Source organism: Rhinoraja longicauda, chromosome 24 (assembly GCF_053455715.1).
Source record: "Rhinoraja longicauda isolate Sanriku21f chromosome 24, sRhiLon1.1, whole genome shotgun sequence".
In the NCBI taxonomy this organism is placed as follows: domain Eukaryota; kingdom Metazoa; phylum Chordata; class Chondrichthyes; order Rajiformes; family Arhynchobatidae; genus Rhinoraja; species Rhinoraja longicauda.
In genome coordinates this window covers 23,633,995-23,661,962 of record NC_135976.1, presented here as the reverse complement: position 1 = coordinate 23,661,962, position 27,968 = coordinate 23,633,995, and the positions used below count along the sequence as shown (strand labels likewise).

At 44.2% G+C, this 27,968-nt stretch overlaps 1 protein-coding gene across 1 annotated transcript in view; it reads left to right on the top strand.

Moving 5' to 3' along the window:
• ipo9 (importin 9) overlaps positions 1-27,968 on the top strand; it is a 68,993-nt gene that overhangs the window by 6,369 nt on the left and 34,656 nt on the right. The window contains exons 4-13 of the mRNA XM_078420784.1: positions 5,295-5,496; positions 5,654-5,742; positions 10,072-10,158; positions 11,000-11,119; positions 15,828-15,928; positions 16,798-16,856; positions 17,923-18,074; positions 19,020-19,118; positions 21,748-21,854; positions 22,965-23,104. Coding sequence (XP_078276910.1) covers positions 5,295-5,496; positions 5,654-5,742; positions 10,072-10,158; positions 11,000-11,119; positions 15,828-15,928; positions 16,798-16,856; positions 17,923-18,074; positions 19,020-19,118; positions 21,748-21,854; positions 22,965-23,104 — 1,156 coding nt within the window. The remainder of the gene's footprint in view (positions 1-5,294; positions 5,497-5,653; positions 5,743-10,071; positions 10,159-10,999; positions 11,120-15,827; positions 15,929-16,797; positions 16,857-17,922; positions 18,075-19,019; positions 19,119-21,747; positions 21,855-22,964; positions 23,105-27,968) is intronic.

Sequence of the window (27,968 nt, the reverse complement as noted above, 5' to 3'; positions counted from 1 at the left end):
AGAAGCATAGAACATAGAAACATTGAAAATAGGTGCAGGAGTCGGCCGTTCGAGCCAGCACCGCCATTCAATATGATCACAGCCGATCATCCAAAATCAGTACCCTGTTCCTGCTTTCTCCCCATAGCCTAAGAGCTAAATCTAACTCTTGAAACAATCCAGTGAAATGGCCTCCACTGCCTTCTGTGGCAGAGAATTCCACAGATTTACAACTCTCTGGGTGAAAAAGGTTTTCCTTATCTCGGTCTTAAATGGCCTACCTGTTATTCTTAAACTGCGACTCCTAGTTTTGGACTCCCCCAACATAGGAAACATCTTTCCTGCATCGAGCTTGTCCAATCCCTTAAGCATTTTATATGTTTCTATAAGATTCCCTCTCATCCTAAATTCCAGTGAATATAAGCCCAATCGATCCATTCTTTCATCATATGTCAGTCCTGCCATCCCGGGAATTAACCTGGTGAACCTATGCTGTACTCCCTCAATAGCAAGAATGTCCTTCCTCAAATTAGGAGACCAAAACTGCACACAGTACACCAGGTATGGTCTCACCAGGGCCCTTTACAACTGCAGTAGGACCTCCTTGCTCCTACATTCAAATCCTCTCGCTATGAAGGCCAACATTTAATTTGCTTTCTTCACTGCCTGCTGTACCTGCATGCTTACTTTCAGTGACTGATGTACAAGGACGCCCAGGTCTCATTGCACCTCCCCTTGTCCTAATCTGACTCCATTCAGATAATAGTCCGCCATGTTCTTGCCACCAAATTGGATAACCTCACATTTATCCACATTATACTGCTATGCACCTGCTCACTCACCCTACCTATCCAAGTTACCCTGCACCCTTATAGCATCCTCCTTGCAGCTCACTGGGCTACCCAGCTTTGTGTCGTCCGCAAACTTGGAGATGTTGCTTTGTCTAAATCGTTAATGTAAATTGTAAATAACTCGGGTCCCAGCTCTGAGCCTTGCGTCACCCCACTAGTCACTGCCTGCCATTCTGAAAAGGACCCATTAATTCCGCCGCTTTGCTTCCTGTCTGCCAACCTGTTCTCTATCCATGTCCATACCCTACTCTCGATACCATGTGCTCTAATTTTGCACACTAATCTCTTGTGTGGGACCTTGTCAAAGGCTTTTTGAAAGTCCAGATACACCACATCCACTGGCTCTCCCTTATCCATTCTACTTGTTGCATCCTCAAAAAATTCCAGAAAATTAGTCAAGCATGATTTCCCCTTCATGAATCCATGCTGAATTTGACTGATCATGTCACTGCTTTCCAAATGCATAGCTATTACATAGAGTCATAGTGTAAAAACAGGCCCTTCGGCCCAACATGCCCACACCGGCCAACAATATCCCAGCTACACTAGTCCCACTTGCCTGCACTTGGTCCATCCTTTGTGTGAAAAAGTTACCCTTTGGATTCTCATTAAATCTTTTCCCCTTCACCTTGAACCTCTGGTCTTCGAATCCCCTCCTCTGGGCAAGAGATTCTCTGCATCAGCTCGATCTATTCCACTCGTGATGTTGTGCACCTCTTTAAGATCCCCCCTCATCCAACTGCACTCCATGGAATGGAGACCAAGCCAACTCAACCTGTCCCTATAGCTCACACCCTCTAGTCCTGGCAAGATCCTTGTAAATCTTTTCTGAACCCTTTCAAGCGTGACAATATCTTTCCTATAGCATGGTGCCCAGAACTGAACATAATATTCTAAATGCGGTCTCACCAACGTCTTATACAACTGCAACATGACCTCCCAACTTCTACACACAATGCTCTGACTGGTGAAGGTGCCAAAAGCCTTTTTGACCACCTTATCCACCTGCGACCCGACCTTCAAGGAACCATGCACCTGTGCTCCTAGATACCTCTGCTACAACACTACCCAGAGGCCTACCATTTACTGTGTAGGTCCTGCCCTTGTTCGACGTCCCAAAATGCAACACCTCACACTCTCTGTATTAAATTCCATCAACCATTTCTCCGCCCATCTGGCAAATCAATCCAGATCCTGCTGCAATCTTACACAACCATCTTTGCTATTTGCAAAACCACTCACTTTTGTATTATCAGCAAACTTGCTAATCTTGCCCTGTATGTTCTCATCCAAATCATTGATGTAGATGACAAACAGTAACGGGCCCAGCACCAAACCCTGAGGTGCACCACTCGTCACAGGCCTCTGAGAAACAACCTTCCACCATCACCCTCTGCTTCCTTCCATAGAGCGAATTTGCTATCCATTCAGCTATCCTTGGATCCCATGCGATCTAACCTTCCAGAGCAGCCTACTATGCGGAACCTTGTCGAAGTACTGAAATCCATGCACACAACATCTACGGCTCTGCCCTCATCGACCTTTTTGGTCACGTCTTCAAAAAAATCAATCAGATTTGTGAGACACGACCTCCCACGAACAAAACCATGCTGAGTGTCCCTAATCAGACCATGCCGATCCAAATGCCTGTATAACCTATCCCTCAGAATACTGTCCAGTAACTTACTACTACAGATGTTAAGCTCACCGGCCTATAGTTCCCAGCATTTTCCCTGCAGCTACTCTTGAAAAGAGGCACAGCATTTGCCGCCCTCCAGTCTTCCGGCACCTCTCCTGTATTTAAGGACGACTCGTAAATTTCAACCAGGGATCTCACAATTTCCTCTCTAGTTTCCCGCAATGTCCTCGGATATAACTGATCAGGCTCTGAAGATTTGTCTACCTTCATACACGACAGTACCTTCAGTACTTCTTCAACAGTAACACTGACTGCTCTCAAGACACTTCCATTCACTGCCCCAAGTTGCTCCGTCCTACTGTCTTTCTCCTCGGTAAATACAGAGGGGAAATACTTAGAGGACTGCACCATCTCCAGTGGCTCCACACAAAGGTGACCGCTTTGATTCCTGAGAGCTCCCACACTTTCTCTAGTTACTCTTTTCCCCCTGATGTATTTATAAATTCTTTTAGAATTGTCCTTAATGCTATCCGCCAGAGCTATCTCCTTGCCCCTTTTTGCCCTTCTGATCTCCTTTTTCAGTTTACTCCTTAGTTCCAGAAACTCCTCCAGGGATGCACTTGATCCCAGCTGCCTATACCTGTCCCATGCATCCTTCTTGTTTTTGACCAATGTCACAATTTACCTCATCAGCCAAGCTTTGTTACTTTTGCCTGCTTTGCCCTTCACTCTAACGGGGATGTACATATCCTGATCTTTTGTCAGCACACTTTTAAAAACATCCTACTTGGCCGATGTTCCTTTCCCCTCAAATATCCTGCTCCAGTCAACTTGAGCGAGACCTTCTTTGATACCCTTTAAAATGGCCTTACCCCAGTTGAGCATTTTAACATCTGGACCCTCTCCGTCCCTATCCATAACTATCTTAAACCTAATTGAACTGTGATCACTGGTCCGAAAAGTCTCCTCCACAAATACTTCATTAACTGGCCCGTCCCAATTTCCTCCAGCTTTGCCCTCTCACGTGTGGAAGCCTCTACATACTGCTTAAGAAAACGTACTTTTGAGGAATTGCACCCCATTTAAACCCTTCACACTCTGATTTTCCCAGTCTATATTGGGAAAGTTATAATCCCCTACTACAACAACCTTATTTGACCTGCAGTGTCTGCATATTTGTTCTTCTAATTCCCGTTGACTATTCGGGGGTCGATAGTACACCCCCAACAAGGTGACCATCACTTTCTTGTTTCTCAGCTCCACCCATATAACCTCACTAGACAAATCTTCGGTAATGTCACCTCTGATCACTGCCGTGATATCCTCCTTCCTCTTTTTCCATCGCCCCTGTCTCTCCTGAAGCTCATGTACCCTGGAACATTGAGCTGCCGGTCCTTCCCCTCGCTTAACCAGGTTTTAATCATGGCTACAACATCCCAGTCGTTCGTACCTATCCATGCCCTAAGCTCATCTACCTTACCCGCCAGGCCCCTTGCATTAAAATACGTGTAGTTTAAACCAACCCTCCCTCGCTCCTTGCCTTTCACCTGCCTATTTTGTCCACTAACCTTTCCCACGCCACCCTCCGTACCAACTTCCAGCCTCTCATGTGCCTCTGTCCTGTATGAGATCCCATCCCCCTGCCAATCTAGTTTAAATCCTCCCGTGTAACATTAGCAAAGCTGCCCGCTAGAATGTTGGTCCCCCTCCAGTTAAGGTGCAACCTGTCCCTTTTGGACAGGTCACCCCTGCCCTAGAAGAGATTCCAATGATCCAGAAATGTAAATCCCTGCCGCCTGCACCAACTCTTCAGCCACACATTAATTTCCCCATATCTTCCTGTTCTTATCTTCACTAGCACGAGGTACTGGAAGCAATCCTGAGATCACTACCCCGCAGGTCCTGCTTTTCAGTCTTATACCCAATTCCGTAAACTCGTGTTGCAGAACCTACTTCCTCTTCCAACCTATATCGTTTGTGCCAACGTGCGCAACAACCTCCGCCTGCTGCCCCTCATTCTTGAGGATGTCGTGCAGCCGCTCCGAGACGCCCTGGATCCTGGCACCAGGGAGGCAACACACCATCCTGTAGTCTTGCATGTTGCCGCAGAATCTTCTGTCCGCACCTCTGACTATCGAGTCCCCCACCATTACGGCTCTGCTTGATGTCACTTCCCCATTGAGCCTCAGCACCAGGGTTGGAGTCACAGCCCAGGCTTCCACTCAATCTTGTCATGTCGTCCGCTCCGACAGCTTCCTGCCATGGAGTACTGATGTACCGGCACTCCTAGATCTCTCTGGTCTAAAACACTCTCCAGTGCCCTGCCATTTACTGTGAAGGTCCTGCCCTGGTTAGTCTTCCCAAAACGCAACACCTCACATTTGTCTGCATTCACCTCCATTAACCATTCCTCTGCCCACTTGCCCAACTAATCAAGATCCAGCTGCAACTTTTGATAGCCATCATTGAAGGTTGTACGACAATCTACGTACTGCAATATCTACAATACATCCACTTTAGTGTCACTTACAAATTTGCTAAATCATGTATGATCTCATCAAAATCCAACTTTATTGCAGAGCAAGTGGTAATGATCTGAAACCCACTGCCTATGAGGATGATGGTAGCGTGAACGATTCAGGATTTGAAAAGCAATAGGTTAGACACGAGACAAATAAACTTTCAAGGGAAAGCGGATGGAACTGAGGAACAGATCAGACAAGATTGCTATGGAGATGGCTGTGTTGACTAAATGTCATCCTCCAACTCAGTTACTGCACAGGATTAAGCAGGTAATTAGCCATTTGTTTTAACTCCTGTTGCAGGCTAAGGTGGCCATCAGAGAACTGTTACCAAGTGGCCTGCAAGAATCGATCAGTAAAGTGCGATCCAGTGTGGCCTACGCTATATCAGCAATAGCTCACTGGGACTGGCCTGAGGCCTGGCCAGAGCTCTTCCGACTGTTGATGGAGATGTTGATCAGCGGTGATGTGAATGCTGTGCATGGAGCCATGCGTGTCCTCACAGGTACTAATATTGAGCCATCTCATCAGACCCCCCATATTATTTTAAATATATTGCTCTATTTCTTCAATTGGTAATGCTCTAAACTGAAGAAGCACTATTTAATTATTTTGGGCTGGCCCTATATTTGGTTCCTAATGTTTGTCACATTCTTCTGCAGAGTTTACTCGGGAGGTCACGGACATTCAGATGCCACTGGTGGCTCCTGTGATTTTGCCAGAAATGTACAAGATTTTTACAATGGCTGAGGTACGTGGTCCAGGGCCCCATTCATTCTTCTGAAGCTCTGGGTTTGTCTTCAAACTTAAATTCTCTACATGGAAGACATTTTGTGATGGTGTTACAAAACGTCAATGGCTATTAAAATATATAAGCACCTTTAACCTGGGAAAATGGTCATAGGCATTGACTTTGCATGATGCTTGCACTAACAATAGTGATTAGGAGACAGATGTAAGGAAGAAGAAAACTGAAAAGAGATTGTAATTGTAAGATATGATAATTCGAGTGTGCTCTACAGTTGACTGGTAGTGTGTGTTCTAACATCCACGGAGGTTCTCAAGTGAAGGAAATTGGTTGAGCAGTTGCATTTGGGGCCAGTGATGTAGGAAAAATAGAGAGCTGTACTCTGAAGATGGTTCTACATGAACTAGAATGGGATTAGAATCCATGAGTAATGATTATTTGGGTCCATCGATATATTAGACTAATAAGACCTGGTCAGGAAGGTGGTGTTGGTTGCAGGTGATGGGAGAATTGTGCAGGAGTTGAAGGGAAGTGATGTTGACGATTCCCCTGGAGTATATAACTAGCCTGCAAAGGTTATATAGGCAAGGACAAAGCAAGGACCAAGGTGAGGAATACGAGTAACATAAATAGTCAGGGAACAAAAAGCAAGCTATCAAACTTATTTGACAGAATAAAATGTATTAAGTTGCTTGTAGTGTATTCATCAAATTTTAGGCAACTGTTTAATTTTGTGATTATTTTGGGATAACTGAATTATAGCAAAGTCTAGGACTTTCAACCAAATATTGTGGGACATATGTCTAGAAAGGGTTAGGCAGGAGAAATGTGGGTCAATATTCAAACTGGAGAATATCATGGCAATTACAAACACAAATTCAACTTTTACCATAGAAATAGAATCTAAATGAGGAGGAATGGATATTTACAATATGTTGCGGACCACGTATTAGTGAAGAATATGTCAACGAATCTGAGAAATTAAAAATACTGAATAATGTGAAAGATCTGTTTCCAAATGTACTGATGAATTAGGGAAAAGCCAAAAAGAAATTTGGTTTTGGGATACATGTTAAATTTTTAATGTAAGCAGTGGAACACAGGGTGGCCCCAGTCTACAGGGCGGTAGAGCTACAATCTAACAGTGCCAGAGACTCGGGTTTGATCCTGATTATGGAGGCTGTCCATGAGGAGTTTGTACCTTCTCCCTGTGACCGTGTTTGTTTTCTCTGGGTGCTTGGGTTTCCTCCCACATTCTAAAGATATGCATGTTTGTATATTGTATATTGGCTTCTGTAAGTTGATCCTATGTAGGATAGAACTAGTGCATGGGTGACCATTGGTGGGCCGAAGGGCCCGTTTCCACACTATGTGTAAACTAAACTAAAGTGTGACTTGATCTAGCTACAGGAAAATGAACCAAAGCAGATCTCAAATGTGTTGGGAAACATCCAGATAATAGTGATCATAATTATTTTTATAAGTGGTATATCAAGAAGGACATATGAGCGAAATAAAGAGTCATATTATTAAAAACTAATTTTGAAAGGATGCGAATAAAACTTGAAACTAAATTAAGGAAAATGAACAGCTGATAAAATTAGCATTGGGAAATATTTAAAAGGATAATCAGGAGCTTGAGAAATGTTCCCTTTTTCTTACCAGCATTAAGGGAATCAGACAATTGAATAATGAAACACATTGGATGAATCAAATGAAAACAAAGGGAATGCATTTTTGTGAAAGGTCATAGACAATTAGAAAAGCAAATGAAAGTAAATTTGCAAGGAATATAATCTACAAATGGCAAAAGATTAGAATATGCTCACAGAGGAGGGAGTACAGTAAGCCTGTATGATCCTGTATGAAGTCTGTATGATCCTGTCTACAGCAAGTCTCCCTCAGCTGCTTGATTGTGTTCAAACTGGTGGTTCACAACAGTTAAAAAAAAATGAAACGCCTATTTGTCCACATAAATTGGCACAGGTTTCTTCCTTTAAGGAACTGGGCTGTGCCAGAAATGTGTGAGGTAACTTTAGAATTTCAGCTGTGGCAGAGATATGTATATCTCTAGAGATACATGCTATGTATATATATTTTTTGTGAGCTTTCTAATTAAATTTCCTGAGCATTTGTGCCCCTCCTACTAATTCAAATAATTGTCTTAACAAAAGGCTTGAGTTCCAATTATACACGTGGGTAGGCTGATTTCATAAGTCGTCCTAATGAAAATAAGTCTTTTTTGCTGATATTTAACCTCCACTATCACTGCCACAAAATATTTTGCTTCATCTGCCTAGTCCCCGTAATGGCACATCCATTGTTACCAATGACAGCAATAGAAAGGAGTTAGAATAAAAGCAACGTGTTCTTCCTCCTATCCCTCCTTTGCCCCCCCCCCCGGGACTGAGACTAATTAATGCATGATAGTAACTGGGGAAACAAGTTTTGAGAGAGCATTTGTGAAGGGCTGGGGGGTATTATTTAACAGGGGGAAGATTGATATTCTGTTTAACTGTGTACGAGCAGCAGTTATCAACTCTCAATATTTCAGTTGCTTGATAGCTCTTATCTTTAGAAAGAACAAAATAACCGATATCGCAAAAGTTGGTAACAGTTCCACTATTTAAAAAGGGTGAAAGAAGAGTTGTGAAGAGAGAGTATGAAATCTTTACAGACTGGTCTCATGGAAAAATACAGGGGGAAAAAGGAATAATCGTAGATTTCAGTGGCATTGTCTGATCAGCGTAATTGTATTGTAATAAAGGCAGTGCAACTGTATTTTCAAAAGGCCTTTGTTTAGCTGCCATAATTGCAGAGCCAGGGAGCCGATAGGACAATGGATAAAAATCTGGCTGCAATTCAGCAAATAGGGTAGGAAGCAACTGCAGATGCGGGTTTAAACCGAAGATAGACACAAAAACCTGGAGTAACAGCGGGACAGGCAGCATCTCTGGAGAGAAGGAATAAGTGACGTTTCGGGTCAAGACCCATCTTTAGACGGGTCTCTTCAGGGGGAGGGATAGGAGGAAGAAAATGTTGCTTTTATTCAAATTCCTTTCTTGCTGTCATTGGTAAGAAGAGTCTTGACCCGAAACATCACCCATTCTTTCTCTCCAGACATGCTGCCTGTCCCGCTGAGTTACACCAGCTTTTTGTGTCTATCTTTAGCAAATAGTTTTGAATTAAGACAGAGTTTCACATGGACCATTAGACTTCAAATCAAACCACTTCTGTGGGCTACTCAATGAGAAATGTTTTATTTTGTTCAAACCATTCAGAAAAAATGCATGAAAGCTTTTTTCTAAAAGAACAGCCTGCTGTTCAAATCGGAGTCAAAATTTCACTCGCACCGAGTTCCTCCCTGTTCATCCTTGATACTTATTGTTATTTAGGCTCATTACTGGTTCGTCACTGAGAGTAAAACCTGGGAAGGAGACTATGGCAGGCATGATAATTTATAGAAGCTAGCAGTCTTTTGAGCCTAAACTCTATAAAAAAGCAAATTGAAATTGCAGTCAATTTCATTCTGAAATCTTTATCCATTTTTTTGTGTGTCGCACTAACCTGTGGATAACCATGCTGTGACCATGCTGAATGGTGACTGGTCCCTGCCCACCAGTAAAATTTAGCTGCAACTAGAGTCAGATATAGACATGAATTTTCACTCTGGCTCAAAATCTAGTGTAAGGCTTGATGTTGTCTCTGGCCCCTGGCATTAGTTAGGCCCTCGTACCTGGCCAGTCACTGGGAGAGGAAATGAGGAGCGTCCTAAATGCACTGTCTGACCTCAACAACATTGCTACTGTCCTTGCCCTTTTCTTTTGGACAGTGTCATGGACACCTCTGGAGATTGGGACTATCCTGGGAGTTCCTAGCGACTTTGTCAGGTCAGTGACTTGGGTAGCTAACCATAGCAATACAGTTGTAAAGCACAGAAACGGACCATTGGCCCTCAGCATTTGCGCTGGTGATCAAGCACCCATTTGCACAAATCCCATTTCCCCCCTTGCTTCCATATTAACACTTGTTAGATTCTCCTGTCATCAACTACATTGTGGGTAATTTGTGGTAGCCTAGTCACTTATCGAGCATGCCTTTGGTATGTGGCAGAAACCCAAAACACTCGGGATCCATGTGATTATAGGATGATGTATAAACTCCACACAGATGTTATTTATACTCAAAGCATGTACATTTGCACTTGGAGTGGTCAACCTTTTCCCCCCTAATCAGATGCAATAATGCCCATGTGTTCTGACTGATAAATCAATCTAAATGATGATGAATTGTTTAAAATATCCAGGTGTTGATTTCCATTTGTTTCTGTAGGTTTACAGTATTCGGACTAGAGCACGTGCAGTTGAGATCTTCACTACGTGCGCCAACCTTATTTGTGCCATCGAGGAGGTTGAAAAGGTAAGTGTAAAGAAACTCAAACATAAGTATGCAATTCATTTGGCTCATATATACCCACCCTGATCTCGCCATCATCCTTGTCCTTCTGCTTGGTGTATACTGATGTAAGGTACTTGTGTGCACGTAAATTCCCTCCTTTGTCCATGAGTGGACTTATCCTTTCCATAGCTAGATCCCGCCACGAGCCACATCTTCCATCTCCACTCCTTTCCACCTTCTGCAGAGACCTCCCTCTGCAGCCCCTCGGTTCACTCATCCCTCCACACCAAAATCACCCCACCCCCAGATACTTTCCCCTGCAACAACTGAGGTTCACATGCACCTCATCCACTGCATTTTGGTGTTTCTGATGTGGCGTCCTTTACATCGGCAAGAACAAGCGTAACTGGGTGATTGTTTTGCTGAATACTTGCGCTTGGTCTGCTAACCATTTTAATCCTTCCCCCGACCTCCTATCCCCTTCCACCTATAGCTCCCCCCTCACACTTGCAACTCGTACCTCTTCCATCCTTATCTCACACTTTTTGTCTTTTCATCTCTGGCCTTTGCCTGACCATCTGCCAATCAAAAGCCCTCCCGCGAATCCACCTATCACTTGCCAGGCGTTGTCCTGCCCCCACCTTTCTTCCAGGTTTCTCCTTTCTCCCCCACCACCACAATCACCTATCCATGTTCTCCAGAGATGCTGCCAGGTCTGCTGGGTTATTCCAGCAATTTGTCTTTTTTTTTGTAAACCAGCACCTGCAGTTCCTTGTGTGTCCATTGGTCCGCTCATTATGTGGGTTGTCTACTGCATGATGTGAAAAGTTATATCTGAAGGCTTTTTCTGTATTTCCATTAGGGTGCAGCCAAGGCATTGATATTCCCTGTGGTACAGCAGTTCACCCAGGCATTTGTACAAGCTCTGCAAATGCCCGATGGACCCAATTCTGATAGTGGATTGAAGATGGAGGTGTTAAAGGTGAGTAGTGTGGAGTAATCGGGCAAGATTTGCAAACTGAGCTGGCAGTCTCGGCTTTTGAAACCAAATAACGTTTTTCATGTTGGTAATAGCATTGTTTAATAAAATTTTCTTGTTGATTTAGAATCAAGCCAAGAAACCCTGAAGTGAATGTCCCTTTGAGAAACTGCCAACTAAATACTCGCATGTTCCTTGGAGAGTAGGAGCATGAGATATGTGGCCTAATACCATATGCCTTTGTCCAATATCTTTTTGAATTGTGAAAATCCTTAAAATGCATATGATAGAAGTCTGAAATAAAACCAGAAAACGCTGGCAGTGCTGTTAATTGTTTCTTTTAGATGCTGCCAATGAGTGTTTCTAGCATTTTCTGTTTTTGTATTCCTTTGATAAGTTATCAAAAATCTTTCTTAATCTTTTTCTTAAAAGACCGGCAAAACTTGTGCACTGTGTCAACTCTAAATATTTTCCTTTACATACAGTGCCCTCTATAATGTTTGGGACAAAGACCCATCATTTATTTATTTGCCTCTGTACTCCACAATTTGAGATTTGTAATAGAAAATAATCACGTGGTTAAAGTGCACATTGTCAGATTTTAATAAAGGCCGTTTTTATACATTTTGGTTTCACCATGTAGAAATTACAGCAGTGTTTATACAAAGTCCCCCCATTTCAGGGCACCATAATGTTTGGGACACATGGCTTCACAGGTGTTTGTAATTGCTCAGGTGTGTTTAATTGCCTCCTTCATGCAGGTATAAGAGAGCTCTCAGCACCCAATCTTTCATCCAGTCTTTCCATCAGCTTTGGAAACTTTTATTGCTGTTTATCAACATGAGGACCAAAGTTGTGCCAGTGAAAGTCAACGAAGCCATTATGAGACTGAGAAACACGAATAAAAATGTTGGAGACATCAGCCAAACCTTAGGCTTACCAAAATCAACTATTTGGAACATAGTTCCAAACAGAAGAAAGAGAGTACTGGTGAGCTTACTAATCGCAAAGGGACTGGCAGGCCAAGGAAGATCTCCACAGCTGATGACTTCTCTATAATAAAGAAAAATCCCCAAACACCTGTCTGACAGATCAGAATCACTCTTCAGGATTCAGGGGTGGATTTGTCAATGATCACTGTTTGCAGAAGACTTCATGAACAGAAATACAGAGGCTGCACTGCAAGATGCAAACCCCTGGTTAGCTGCAAAAATAGGATGGCCAGGTTACAGTTTACCACAAAGTACTTAAAAGAGCAACCACGGTTCTGGGAAAAGGACTTGTGGACAGATGAAGCAAAGATTAACTTGTATCAGAGTGATGGCAAGAGCAAAGTATGGTGGAGAGAAGGAACTGCCCAAGATCCAAAGCATACCACCTCATCTATGAAACACGGTGGTGGGGGTGTTATGGCCTGGGCATGTATGGCTGCTGAAGGTACTGGTTCACTTATCTTCATTGATGACACAACAGTTGATGGTAGTAACATAATGAATTCTGAAGTGTATAGACACATCCTATCTGCTCAAGTTCAAACAAATGCCTCAAAACCCATTGGCCGGCAGTTCATTGTACAGCAAGACAATGATCCCAAACATACTGCTAAAGCAGCAAAGGAGTTTTACAAAGCTAAAAAATGGTAAATCCTTGAGTGGCCAAGTCAATCACCTGAACTGAACCCAATTGAGCATGCCTTTTATATGTTGAAGAGAAAACTGAAGGGGACTACCCCTAAAACAAGCATAAGCTAAAGATGGCTGCAATACAGGCCTGGCAGAGCATCACCAGAGAAGACATCCAGCAACTGGTGATGTCTATGAATCGCATACTTCAAGCAGTCATTGCGTGCAAAGGATATGCAACAAAATACTAAACATGACCACTTTCATTTACATGATACTGCTATGTCCCAAACATTATGGTGCCCTGAAATGGGGGGACTATGTATAAACACTGCTGTAATTTCTACATGGTGAAACCAAAATGGCCTTTATTAAAATCTGGCAATGTGCACTTTAACCACGTGATTATTTTCTATTACAAATCTCAAATTGTGGAGTACAGAGGCAAATAAATAAATGATGGGTCTTTGTCCCAAACATTATAGAGGGCACTGTATGTAAAGGAAAATATTTAGAGTTGACACAGTGCACAAGTTTTGCCGGTCTTTTAAGAAAAAGATTAAGAAAGATTTTTGATAACTTATCAAAGGAATACAAAAACAGAAAATGCTAGAAACACTCATTGGCAGCATCTAAAAGAAACAATTAACAGCACTTCCAGCGTTTTCTGGTTTTATTTCAGACTTCTATCATATGCATTTTAAGGATTTTCACAATTCAAAAAGATATTGGACAAAGGCATATGGTAAATGGCCTTTATTAAAATCTGACAATGTGCACTTTAACCACATGTGATTTTTTTCTATTACAAATCTCAAATTGTGGAGTCCAGGCGCAAATAAATAAATGATGGGTCTTTGTCCCAAACATCATGGAGAGCACTGTATTACCTAACTGCACTTTACTTTTTTGCTGATGCCTCCTGATACTAGACATACCAGTGGAAGTAGTATCTCCCCACCTCAAAAGACCATCAGATGAGTTTTTTAAAAGAAGAAACTAATATGACCTCAGACCTAAGATTCAAAGAAACAGAAACAAAAATTCTAATATTTTGGCTAATATTCACTCCACACTCAGTATCATTGTGAATAAAATGCTGTGTACTGAACGGTATAATATAACTAATCCAGAGAGGTAGTTTTGTTCAAAATCGATGTCCTGTTTATGTTCAGAGGATTGGTAAACTGCTCTCAATTTACTCGGATTTTAAAATTCCTTTTGGGGGTCGTGGTGCTGCTGTAACTCGCCATTTATTGCCATACTTAATTCCTCTGAGGGTGGGGGGGGGGGGGGAGTGATGGTGAGCTTGCATTACTGCAGTCTTTGAACAACTGTACAGCCAAGGAAACGGGCCTTTCAGCCCAATTTGGTTGTGTTTGTGCACACATAGAAGTTGGGCTCTAAGGCTGTCACTCATTCGGGCTGCCCTATCTATATTTATATCACCTGTGTACGAGTAGATAGAACCTGGTCTCAACATCCACAAAACCAAGATTCTTTACCGACTTGCCCTAATTGCGCCACACTGCTCTCCAACAGTAAAGGATTGCGCTCCTCAAGAGCATGGAGCATTCCCAATATCTCGAAGGTCGTCTCGTAGAGAAGGCAGATGTTAAGGAATTGATGTTTGTATTTTCTGCCAGACCAACATCTCTAAAATTGAGGCACTGGGTTGTTCTTGGTTAGCAACATTGAGCAGGCCATGTTTGCATGCCCAACAACAGGCTCCTTGCACAGATACTATTCCAAACTCTTATCATAGGTGAAGAAAAAGATTAAAGGATGTTCCCAAAACCTCCTTGAAGAACTGCACCATCTCCAATGACTCCTGAGAACCTCTGGCCCAGAAATAGAAAAGAGATAATACTGAGAACCTTAAGACTGCATCCTGACTGCACAGAAGCCTTGCTGGAGCTGCATACCATCACCAGCTAGGCTCTTCCTACCGTGCCTGTGAAAGAGTATGCTGTTCTTGCACTGACCTCATTAGAAATCTCGGAGCCCACAAAACAGGAGCGAGTCGACCTCAATCTCAAGTCTATCATGGCTATGGATGGCAGTTGTCTGGTTCTGTAGCCTTTTCTCTATCCTATCACCTCATCAGTTTTCTAAATTCATGTAGAGTGAATCAAAATGTCTGGAGACTAGCTTTTTTGTTGATGGGTATCTCGGGGAGAGTTGAGGTGGATCATCCCATTGACAGTTCTTGCTGATTATGAAAACTTCAGTCTTGTCCATGGCACTCATGTGCTGAGCACTGATGTTGTTGAGGATGGCGATGTTCTTGGAGCCTCATCTTTTTGTTAGCTGTTTAATTGTCCACCACCATTCATGACTTTTAAGTGGTGGCTTTGTCGAATTTTGATATGATCTCTGATCCTGATTTTGATGCAGGCAACCATGGCTGTGACCCTGACTCATTGTTTTAGACAACCTTGAGCTCTGTTACTACAAACAGTGAAAGCTCTTGATTGTGGCACGTGCTAATAATCGCACTTGATTTTGTTGCAGACGGTGTTGCCCCTAACTTCTATTCCTCCTTCGATTTGTAGACAATGATAGCCCTGACCTGTGGACCTGGTTCAGTGCTCAAGGGGAGTGAAGGATATGATCCCTGCTGTTATTAACAATGGTGGTCCATCCCTTGCTCTTTGTGCTGTTTTTTGGAAGGTGATTGTTTTAGACGGAGGTCCCTGCTGTTCTACACCATGTTGCCCTGACCAGTTGACCTGCTTCTGGTGTAACACTGAATGTCCTGAAACATGGCCCTCATTCTATTAAATAGAGTGATAGTCCTGATTCCTGTGCTGTAACTGGTGTTAACCCTGACATTTGGTTCAGTTGTCGACAATTGTGCTTTCCTTGACCCTGTTTGCTGTGGGAAGTGATGGTCCTACACATGCTTCTGATTATCTGTCAATTGGTAATGTGCTTGGTAGCAGACTAGCTTCCTGGACTTAATATGTGTTGCAGAAAGGTACAACCTGGACAGCTATTATAGACCATGGTGTCCCCTATCCCAGCTTTGATTTGGTATGTGTGATTGGCATTGATACTGTTGACATCTCCCAGTTCTTTTTTTGCAGGCAGTGACGGCTTTGGTTAAGAATTTTCCAAAGCACATGGTTTCGTCAATGCAACAAATCTTACCGATTGTTTGGAATACGTTAACTGATAGTGCAGCCACATATCCTTCACTCAATACTGATGAAACGTTAACTCTGCATCTTCCATAGATGCAGATATTTCCAACTTTTTTTGTTTTTATCTTTCACTCGGCTCAATGGTATTTCACATTCCTGATCAATAGTCAACACGCAAGCAGTGAGGGCAGTATTTTTATTTTCTAAAAGCTTATTCGTAGCTTAAAGTTAGTGGAAGATCCCTGAGGTCCTCATTTTAAACAGATGTAAGTAAGCCCTATCAATCTTATGAATGCAAACTGAATTTTAAGTATTCACTGTGCTTACTCTCATACTGTAGTGCATTAGAAATGGAATGGTCTTGCCTTGATTTAGCCACCTTTCTCGTCTGATGCTTGTATGGCTTCTAAATGACCATGTAATTGAGACATTAATTGTAGCCCCAGAGTTGTGTGCACTGCCAACTGTGGGGGCAGCGTTCCAAACAAAATGTATAAACTTGACTCACATGTTGGGGACAGTGTCTTCTGGTAACTACTCAGGAATTTTGGTTTGGGTCAGTTTTTTGCCTCATGGAGATTAAGTAGAATTTAATTATTCCGTTTGATTTGACGTTCCTCTTTTTCTTGCCTCTTTTTTCACAAAGTTTGCTTTTCTAGTATAATGTTTTCAGGTATGAGTTGTTTCAATGTGATCTGATGAGATATGAAATACTTTGAGTCGATAAACAGGACACACCCAGAACCCTATTTTTGTGTCCATAGATCCAGATAATTTGCTTAGTGCTGAGCAAAAAGCATTGGTGTGGGGAAGAGGTTAATAAATGACACACTCCACATGGTGTGATAAATGGTACTGTTCCCAGACGATTCGGGTGGGTAAACCATTGCTGTTTTCCTTAACTATAAGACACTTATGTAAGGACGGAGGTGAATTACATGGAAGAGGTGGATGATCCAGTGGATTCGGATGGTAAGTGGGAGCATTGCATTTGTCTTAAATTGATTGCTATAAAATTGATAGTCGTTTAATTGAGGAAAGTAACATTGAACGATGAATGACAGTTGATCAAATGCAAGATTTATATACCAAAGCAATAGAAGCTTCTTTGTGTTGAGACTGAAAGTTTCCAAGTTTAATGCTCAAGATGGAAGCTGAGTCTGCATTTGAGTTTGGGAATGATAGACGGTGAAGGAACGTGGAACATATACGTGATAGTAGAATTAGTCCATTCAGCCCATCAAGTTACTCCGCCAATCAATCATGGCTGTTCTATCTCTCCCTCCTAACCACATCTGCCTTCTCCCTGTAACTTTTGATGCACTAGTGGACACATCCACTCTATCCAAGCCTTTCACTATGTGTGTTTCAATGAGGTCCCCCCTCATTCTTCTAAACTGCAGCGAGTACAGGCCCAGTGCCAACAAAGGCTCATCATAGGTTAACCTACTCATTCTAGGGATCATTTTTGAAAACCTCTGAACCCTCTCCAGAGCAAGCACATCCTTCCTCAGATATGGTGCCCAAAACTGCTCACAATATTCCAAGTGCGGCCTTACCAGCGCCTTACAGGGCCTCAACATTGCATCCCTGTTTTTGTATACAAGCCCTCTGGAAATAAATGTTAGCATTGAGTTTGCTTTCTTTACTACTGATTCGACTTGGGAGAATGTAATTAGAGCTATTGAGAATAAAAGGTTGATATAGAACAGTTGTGTAAATTGGTCTCTGTTGAATTACAGCATCTGTATTTGTAAATTTGTAAATTCCTGGGAACAAAAAATTAATTTAAATGGAAAAGAGTGACTGAGTTGGAGGAGTGCGGATGAATGAGAAGTGGTGTTGAATAGGTTAGGTTTGTGGGTGTAATAAAGTATATCTAATAATGCCTCCTGATAAGTAGCAATGTTGACAGTACTGTTCCTACCAATTGCATTTCCAGCTGTGGACTCTCATCTCGGATTCCCTGCTGTCTGGGTTACTGACCATGTTGATGAAATGGGTTGATTGGTTGACTACTTTTTTTCCCCTCTCTTAGGTGAGGTGCTGGGGTTTGAGAACTTGGTATTCAATATTTTTGAGTTTGTGCATACGTTACTGGAGAACAGGAAGTTCAAGAACACGGTGAAGAAGGCCCTGCCTGAGTTGATTTACTACATCATCTTGTATATGCAGATCACCGAAGAACAGGTGACACTTCACCTTCTGTACCATACTCTAAAGCTAGATAATCACTAAGAATTGAGATAATATCAGACATTCACCGATCCATACCAGAATCACTCATGTTGTTGTAACTTAACAATATCGTGGGCCTTAAAATGTCATCTGCTAATTTTATTGTGTTTTGGGGGGCATTTTCCTATCCTAATTAATTTGAAATGTTATTTCTACACCCTTCTTGGACAGCATAACATTTTTAGTGAATATTGTTTTCCCTGTGGATGGCATCATTTTGAAGCAACCCAGACTATCCCAAAATGCAAATTATGTCACACTGGGAACTCATTTGATTCAGAAAGTTAAATGATCAGTCACTGGGCCCTTGACCAGCAAATCTCTACACTCTTTTCAGCTTAATGCCATCCTTCCTTTTGCAGAATGATCAAAACTGAACACAGTACTTCCATGGTTAAGTGTGGCTTCACCAGTGTCTTATACAAATGCAGCGTAAAGCTCCCCTCCCCATAGGTCCCAATTTCTATACTCAATACCCTGACTGATGAAGGTCAGTGTACCAAAAGTATTGGAAACCTAAAGCTGTACCAGTTTCACCCAATGTAAATAATTGCCATGTTCAAGTTCCTAACTTTTGCTCTGAGGTGTTTCGTATCTGCTGTGCAGCCACTCTCCGGGATAGGACTGACCCCCAACCAAGCAGCATATGCACTCGTCTTTCCTCTAAAATGTCACAGGCCATCACTGTAGCTCCTGTTGTAAAATTTAACAAGGCAGGGTGTGAACAACTACTGAACATACTCTGTCCTTAATTACTTGGGGCATTGGTGGAGAGAGTAACATATAGTATTTTACCTGGGTTTGCTACATTGATCAGTATTTGGTCCTAGGATCTTTGTGTGTAATGTTTAGTTATCTTTTCCCATTGTTCATTCCTCTGGTTTTCTTTTTCTGTAGATTAAGGTCTGGACGGGAAATCCGCATCAATTTGTGGAGGATGAGGATGATGACACTTTTTCGTATTCAGTGCGAATCTCAGCTCAAGATCTCCTGCTGGTGAGGTCTGGAAAAACGTTCAGATGCAGGTTGCTACTGTAACAGATACAGGATGCTACTGTAGCCTGGCGAGGAGAAAATTTTGATAGCATATTTATTGTTATTTGGAGAGGTGTCTAGTTAAATTCACTGCAAACGCTGAACAGTTGATTTCACAATTGAACCCATCTGCTGAAATGATCCATGTGTGGGATTTCGGGTGTCCCTCTATTTAACATGATGTGATAATAGCTTTGCCTTTGGGGAAACCTGACCAATGCCCTACTGATACTCGTGTCTTGTTTACTGATGAGTGGATTCTGAGGCTGCAGTTCTCATAATCATGGAGATTGTTAGTCTTATTTCAGATAAACATGGATACTAAGCAAGCTGTGCAGATGCTGGAAGGGTGTTGCGAATTAAATGAACACAGGATGTGATCCATATCAAAGTAAATGGAGATGGTGAATTGGAGCCACCTTCCATGGTTAAATGATGTGTGCATGTTATGTGTGTGAGTGCCAGATTGACAACCTTAAACATCTCAGTGCCCCTTAAGCAGAAATAGCAAAATGAATGGAGTTGGTGTATGTTCACCAGGTGTAACCTGTGAGTGTCCTTATCCAGATATCCTGCAGGATGTTGGTAACTACAGGATTCCACAAGGATATCAACATTACAGGGCATTTGGAATGACAGCAGTAAAGTCTGAAGCACTTGCATTCACACAATAGATGCTTCAGATTGTCTGGCCCAACCAACAAAAGCAATTTATAAGTCACTGAACTAACAACCAGCTTCAACTTCACACCTCCAATTATTTTTGGTTTGGATCCTATCCCCTTTATTTCTCACTGGGTCCAACATGAAGTGTTACAGGTATGGGAGTTGCAGGCAAGGTCGTATACGGCAGAATGTCAGAATTGTTTATTTGCTCTTGAGGTAGTATACCACTGCTCTAACTGTTCCTGGGCCAGAAAAGATAGGGTCTGACCTCCAGCTCCTTCCCTGCTGATTTCTGCTTTTTCACAATAGTCTTTTAGTCTTTTCAACTCTATTTTTAAAAGGATAAAGGAGGGCATTAATGCTTGGAGTCAGAGGATGGATGTAGGTGAGGTACAAAACAAGTACTTTGCATCTGTATTCACCAAGGTGAAGGGTGGTCAGATCAGTGTGAGGAATTGGTAAATTGAGATCAAGAAGAAGGTGGTGTTCGGTGATGAGGAAAGCTGCTGGATATATATCAGCCTCAAATGTTCAGAGAAGTGGCATTTGGAGGTTAATCTGAGCAAGTGTAGGGCGGTTGTACTTTGGGAGTTTGAATGTGAGGAGGAAGTATTTGATTTATGGCAAGGCCCTTATCATGGCTCCTTGAAAGTAGTTTGGTAAATGAGGTGAATGATATGCTTGTCTTCATCGGTTGGAGTATTGCGTAAAGGAGCCAGGAAGTGATGTTGCAGTTTTTTGGATGTTGGTTAGGCTGCATTTACTATGTGAAGTTCTGGTCTCCACATTACAGGAACGTGTTAAGCTTATGGAAAGGGTGATGATGGTTATGAAGAGGTTTACCAGAATGCTGCCTAGATTAAAGATTATTAGCTACAAGAAGTTGTACAAACTTGAATGGTTTTCTCTGGAGTGTTGGAGGCTGAGGGGAGACTGATAGAAGTACAGGTCTGCCACCCATTTTTGGGCATCTTTGGTTCCGGAGTTGTGCCGTATTATCCGTTTTGCTGAAACAATAGAGGTCACGTAATAATGATACAACACAGCTCTGACCCATCAACTGTACCCCTCCCATGTCTCTAAAGCACCATGGACTGCTGGAAATGTAAATAAAACAAATATTAAATGTAAATTGATTTTACAGCAAAACTTGCGCTTTTTTTTTGCACATGCGCCAGTTAACTGACTGCCCTCTGAAGTCCTGGTGAGGGTCGGATTGGCAGCCACCCGCATGTCGGGCGCCACTTTTTTTGCAGGACTTGTAGGCTGACCTCCTCTGACCCAAGATTTGCAAAAAAATGTGATAGGAGGCATCTGACTCAGGCCTCCAACGGAACAGTCTGCCTAGGCCACCATTGGGCCGAGTTATCGGCCCGCCATGTGAATGGACCCGTCTGCTCGGGTGGACCCGTCTGTTTCAGAGCCCTGGCTGCAGGGGCTGAATTCGACCTGCCGATCGGCCGCGGAAGTCCCAATAAGATCTCGTTCGGCCGCATCGCCTGGCCTAGGCGCCACATTTTCGGGGGGACTGCCAAAATGTCAAAATACCTGAGGCCTTGCTTTTAAGGTGAGATGGGCAAGCTTTAAAGGAATATGCAGGGCAAGTTGTTTTTTTACAGTGATGGGTGTTGGAATGCGATGGAGACAAATACGATGGTGGCATTTAAGAGGCTTTTAGATAGGCTCATGGAAATGCAGGGAATGTAGTGAGAATGATCACATGAAGGGAGGAGATTTGTTTAGCTTGGCATCATGTTCTGCACGGACATTGTGGGGTGAAGGGCCTGTTCTTGTACTGTCCTGTTCTGTTTTATAGCCTGTATGAGCACCTAAGACACTGAGGCTTCCTTTCACCCCACTTCCTCTCTTGAAAACCCATTCCTTCGACAAGAGCTAATACTGGTTTCTCATTTTCCCATTCCAGGCTGTTGCAAGTGACTTTCAGAACGAAAGTGCCATTGCCTTAGCAGCAGCTGCAACTAAACACTTGCAGGAAGCTGAACAGGCCAAGCGTGATGGGAATGTTCACTGGTAAGAGAAATTAGTACTGTCAACAAATCAACAGCTAATATAGGAGTCCAGCCTTCATGAGGTGAGATCTGAACATTAGTGAATTATCACATTATTATTGGTAAATGTTCATCCTAAACAACTTCTACTTGAGGCTTTTACATTAGCATTGCTTGCTTGAGTCACTTCCCACCCAAACCACCCCCTCCCCAGGTACCTTCCCCTGCAATCGCAGGAGATGCAACACCTGTCCATTTACCTCCCCCCTAGACATGCAAGGACCCTGACAGTCTTTTCAGGTGAGGCAGAGGTTCACCTGCACCTCCTCCAACCTCATCTACTGTATTGGCTGTTCCAGGTATCATCAACTGTACAGTATATCGTAGAGACCAAGCCGCAGGCTCGGCGATTGTATCGCTGATCACCTCTGCTCGGTTAACCTAACACCTTAACCTACCTGATTTCCGGTTGCTCAGCACTTGCTCCTCCTCCCAATCCCTGTCTGACCTGGGCCTCCTCCATTGTCAATGAGGTCCAGTGCAAATTGGAGGAACAACACCTCACATTTCGCTTGGGTAGCTTACACCCCAGCGGTATGAATGTTGACTTCTCTAACTTCAAGTAGCCCTTGCTTTCCCTCTCTCTCCATCCCCTTCCCAGTTCTCCCACCAGTCCTACCGTCTCCGACTACATTCTAGCTCTTTCCCACCCACTATCCTGAAATCAGTCTGAGGAAGGGTCTCGACCCGAAACAACACCCATTCCTTCTCTTCAGAGATGCTGTCTGTCCCGCTGAGTTACTCCAGCATTTTGTCTACCATAGATCCTAATTTTTACATCACAGTTTGGAGGAGAAGGATTTTTTTCATCTTTTGTATTATGATTCTTATTTCGGTTTTACAGAGTAAAGGAAATCAGCCAGCTGTCAGTTCTCATTGAATCTGAATTTCTTATCCTCTCCCAGACCTGATCTATAACAGTGAGCTAGTAGATTGCAGCAGTGAGTATTGGGTTGTTTCTTCTGCGTTGGTACTGGATGGGCAAGGAGGAAGCTATTGGTCTTTGAGTTTAGTTCTGAGTGAGGTCTGATGAACCCCACCCATGAGTGAAATTATTCTTTTTTAACCACAGGTGGAAAATTCATGAAGCTTGTATGCTGGCATTAGGTTCTGTGAAGAACGTCATCGTTGACAGTGTGAAGAATGGTCGGATACAGTTTGACATGCATGGATTCCTCACCAATGTTGTTCTTGCTGACCTCAACCTTTCAGGTAGGGTTCAGATTGCAGTCACCTGATCACCCAGGCAATGAGAAACAGTCTGAATGATTCATTTTAGGCCTGGCATTTTCTGCTGTCTGTTGGAAATATTCAGCATCAGAGTTGGCCGTATAATTTCATTCTGTATCATAGGAAAGATTGCTGCTAGATTTGGATCTTGTGGAAGTGGGAATTAAAAGCCGAAAAGTCCTGTCGAAGACTTGACTGTTACTAACTAAATTAAGGTTAAATGCAATGCCTATGTGGTCTGGTAATTGCACTACTTTTGTCTCTGTCACTGTTTTATGGATAGTGTGAAGAGAGCTTCTTTCGTTTTTAACGAACACCTCTGCCCTGTGATGAATACAGTAAAGGACATGGAAGCTAGAGAGTTCAAGGAAGAAAACAGTATTACCCTGAAGCATATCAACATGAAGTAGGTGGTTTTGATGAGATAGCAAATGGAATACAAAACTGATGTGGTGGTAGGAGGCAGGGGAGGGTAGTAGATTGCTGCTTTTAAAATTGGCAACCCTTGCCTCGAGTATGGGTGCTAGGTCATTTGTTTATTATCTATGTTAATGATTTGGTTGAAAATGTAGGTGGTATGATCAGTAAGTTTGCAGATGGTGGTACAGTGAATGATGAAGGTTTTTTGAGGTTACAGCAGGATCCAGATCAATTGGAAAAGTGGTCTGATGAATGACTGTTGGAATTTAACTCAGACAAGTTCAAAGTGATGTGATTGTATAGTGGTCTATGTTGCCATTGTGGGGAGGTTGGAGAACATAATATACAACTCGAGCTGAGATTGTACAGAGCTTCAACAAAACCACATTTGGAGTACTGCTTGCAATTTTGGTCTCCAAATTTGAAGGGTATCCTGTTTTCTGCACTGACTCCCGAGTCAGTTTAGATTTATAGGATTTAATCCCTAAATAAGGGATCTGCTGGAGCCAAAGAATAACAACCGATCTCACTGGTACAGTAGGTTATTTTTATATTTTCTCATCTGCTGTTGGCATAGGAGGAGGCCATCTGGCTCTGAGTAGATATTACCGCTCAGACCACACATGTCAGTGGTCACTTATCATAGGGTCATAGAGAAGTATAGCATGCAAATGTGTCCTTCAGCCCACTGAGTCCACACAGCAGGTTGAGGGTCCAGAAACTGTCTTGAGGGTCAGTTTTTTATAACTGAAATTAGAATTTTCTTTTGCAGAAGTATATACATCTCAAGAATACTCTGTTGGGCAACTGAGATGCTCGACTATTGAGTATATTGATGGCTGTGATTGGGGGAAGTGGACAAAACTTTACTTTAATAAATGATGCACAGGCTTGAAGGGTCATTGGGCTATTTTTTGTTCTTTCAGTCCTTGTGCCTTGTGGAGATTTTCTTTCTCAGGGGAGAAGATTGGATGCAGTATTTGATGAGAGCAAGTACAGGACCTTTCCCCGGTCTAGCCTGTGCGGTACATGGTCATTTGGAAATCTATATCTATATATTATACTACTAAAACTCAGATCTTGTATCTATATACTAAAACTCTCGTTTGTTATCTTGCTTGTGACTGAACTTCAACCAAAACGGTACATGATAGCGCGACAATTTTAGGCTCACCATTGTCACTTTAGTGATAATGCAAGTAGTTTTATTGAAATCGGTGTTATATTTTTAAAGTTTAAAAGGAGGGGAGGGGGAGGGGAGAAGGGAGGGGGAGGGGGGTGTTGAGCAGAGAGGGGAGGGGGGTGTTGAGCAGAGAGGGGAGGGGGGAGGGCAGGGTGCTGCACCAATGCAGGAGAGGTTTGGGCCCAACGGGTCCACTTGGTCTAGTATATGTATATATATATATATATATATATATCCGTATGTAAATATATATATTTTTGTGATTTTGCCAAAAGGGTAAACCATAGCACCACAATTTTTGTGCCACCATTCTCACGGCGACTCTTTATAACAAGTTTTATTTAAATAGGTCTTATATTTTTTTAGGTTAGAGACATTTTTAAGTTCAAAACTCTCATTTCTAAACACATTTTTCCAAGGGCTGCTGTGCATAGGGCACGCACGGACTCTCTTCACTCGCACAAACAAGATGGACGCCGTTATTGGAGCCGTCCGCCTGCAATCAGGGGCACCCCTCTCCTCTCTCCCCTCGCTTCTCTCCTCTCTCCCCTCTCCTCTCTCCCCTCTCCTCTCTCCCCCACAACGGCGCGAGTAATCCCAGCTCGGCTAGGCCACAGCCGCCGCCCTACTGCCGATCTCCAGTAGTCCGTCACTCCGGGAGAGGGTGGGAGGAGGAGAGAGTGGGGGTGGGAGGGAGAGTGCGACAGTGGAGGGGGACAGTGGGGGGGAGGGGGGTTGGTGGTGGGGGGAAAGGGGGGTGGTGGGGAAAGGGGGGGTGGGGAGAGTAAGAGTGGGGCTGGGGGACGAGAGAATGGGGGTGGGGGAAGGGGGGTGGGGGAGAGAGAGAGTGGCGGTGGGGAGGAGAGAATGGGGGGTGGGGGGAGGAGAGGGGGGGGGGACGAGAGAGTGGGGAAAAGGGGGGTCATGGGGAAAGGGGAGGTGGGGGAGAGTGAGGGTGGTGGTGGGGGAGGAGAGAGTGGGCTCATCAGTCACACCCTCTCCCCTTCCCTGTCCCCCCTCTACGTGCACTTGGTCTCGTATATCTGTATATATATATCTATCTATATACTAAGAATCAGATCTTGTATATATATATATATCCCGTATTTATGTATCTGTGATTTCGGCTGATTTCGGCAAAACGGTGAACCGTAGCGCCACAATTTTTGCACCGCCTTAATCACCACTCTTCCCGCTGGTGCCAATGATATTTTCATTTAATTTGGTCGTATATTTTTTAAGTTACAGAGGTTTTAAAGTTAAAACATTTTATTTCTAACCGATTTATTGAAGGTCTTCAGCGTGTGACATCACAATGCCCTTGTGAGATGAGCTCGCGCTGCCCCCCCTCCCCCACAACTCATACAGATATATGTATAACATGTGGACCTGCAGCCACAACGGTAAACCACAGCGCCACAATGTTAGTGCCACCTTAATCACCACTGTCCTCGCGACTGTTTATAACAAGTTTTATTTAAATTAGTCATATATTTTTTAAGTTACAGACATTTTAAACTTTATTTCTTTCATTTCTAAACACATTTTTTCAAAGTGCTGTGCATCTGACGTCACTACGCACGGCCTCTCCTCACTCGCACAAACAAGATGGACGCCGTTAGCGGAGCCTCCCGCCCGCAATCACCGCCTCCCCTCTCCTCACTCCCCTCACTCTCCCACACCCGGGGGACACTCCCGAGCAGGAGGGAGATGGTCGGAGGGGTGGGGGAAGGAACAGTGGGGGCCAGGGAAGAGTGGGGGGAGGGAAAGAGGGAGAAGGTGGGTGAGGGGAAGGGGACAGTGAGAGGGGAAGGGGACAGTGAGAGGGGAAGGGGACAGTGAGAGTGAAAGGGGAGGAGGAGGTGGAGAGGAGGGAGGGGAGGAGGGGGAGGCTTGGAGAGGAGAGAGGGTGTGGGAGGATGTGGGGGTGGGGGGGGACAGTGAGAATGGGGGTGGGGCGAGTGTGTGCAGGGGAGGGTGGGGGTGGGAGGGAGAGTGGGACTGGGGAGGGGGACAGTGGGGTGGGGGTGGGGAGAAAATGGGGGTCTGGGAAGAGTGGGGAGGAGGGGACAGTGAGTGAAAGGGGGAGGAGAGGGGTGTGGGGCAAGGGGGGGGGGTGGTGGTGGGGGAAAGAGTGGGGGTGGGGGGAAGGGTGACAGTGGGGGTGGGGAAGAGTGGGGGTGGGGAAGAGTGGGGGTGGGAGGGGAGGGGGACAGTGAGAATGGGGGTGGGGCGAGTGGGTGAGGGTGGGGGAGGAGAGGAGCGGGGGTGGGGGAGAGTCGGGCTGGGGGAGGAGAGAGTGGTAGAAAGGGGGGGGTGGGGGAGAGTGCGGTTGGGGGAGGAGAGAAGAGAATGAAGGGGTGGGGGAAAGGGGGGTGGTGGGGAAAGGGGGGTGGTGGGGAAAGAGGGGTGGGGGCGAGTGGGGGTGGGAGGGAGAGTGGGACTGGGGAGGAGGGCAGAGTGCGGGTGAGGAGGAGGAGGGGTGAGGAGGAGGAGGAGGAGGAGGGGACAGCAGGGGAGGGGGTGGTGGTGAGGGGGAGGGGGTGGTGGTGAGGGGGAAGGGGACAGTGGGGGTCAGGGAAGAGGGGGAGGTTAGGAGGAGCAGAGAGGGGGTGGGAGGGAGAGTGGGATGGGGAGGGGGGTGGTGGTGAGGGGAAGAGGGGGTGGGTGGGTGGGGGGGAGGGGACAGTAGAGTGAAAGGGAGAAAGTGGGGGTGGGAGGGAGGGAGGGAAGGGGGGGGGACAGTGAGAGTGAAAGGGGGAGGGTGGGGGGAGGAGAGAGGGCGACTGGGGGTCAGGAGAGGGTGGGGGAGTGGGGTACAACGGTAAACCACAGCGCCACAATGTTAGTGCCACCTCAATCACCACTGTCCTCGCGACTGTTTATAACAAGTTTTATTTAAATTAGTCGTATATTTTTTAAGTTTTAAAACTTTAAAACTTTCATTTCTAAACACATTTTTTCAAAGTGCTGTGCGTCTGACGTCACTATGCACGGCCTCTCCTCACTCGCACAAACAAGATGGACGCCGTTAGCGGAGCCGCCTGCCCGCAATCACCGCCTCCTCACTCCCCTCACTCCCCTCACTCCAACACCCAAGGGACACTCCCGAGCAGGAGGGAGATGGTCGGACTGTTGTCCACTCATCCTTTCCCCCCCCCCCCCAACTGAGATTCATTAAAAAAAAATTAACAGACAATTTATTTTAAAGAAAAAAGCAATTTCCCCAGGTCGCAATGGAAA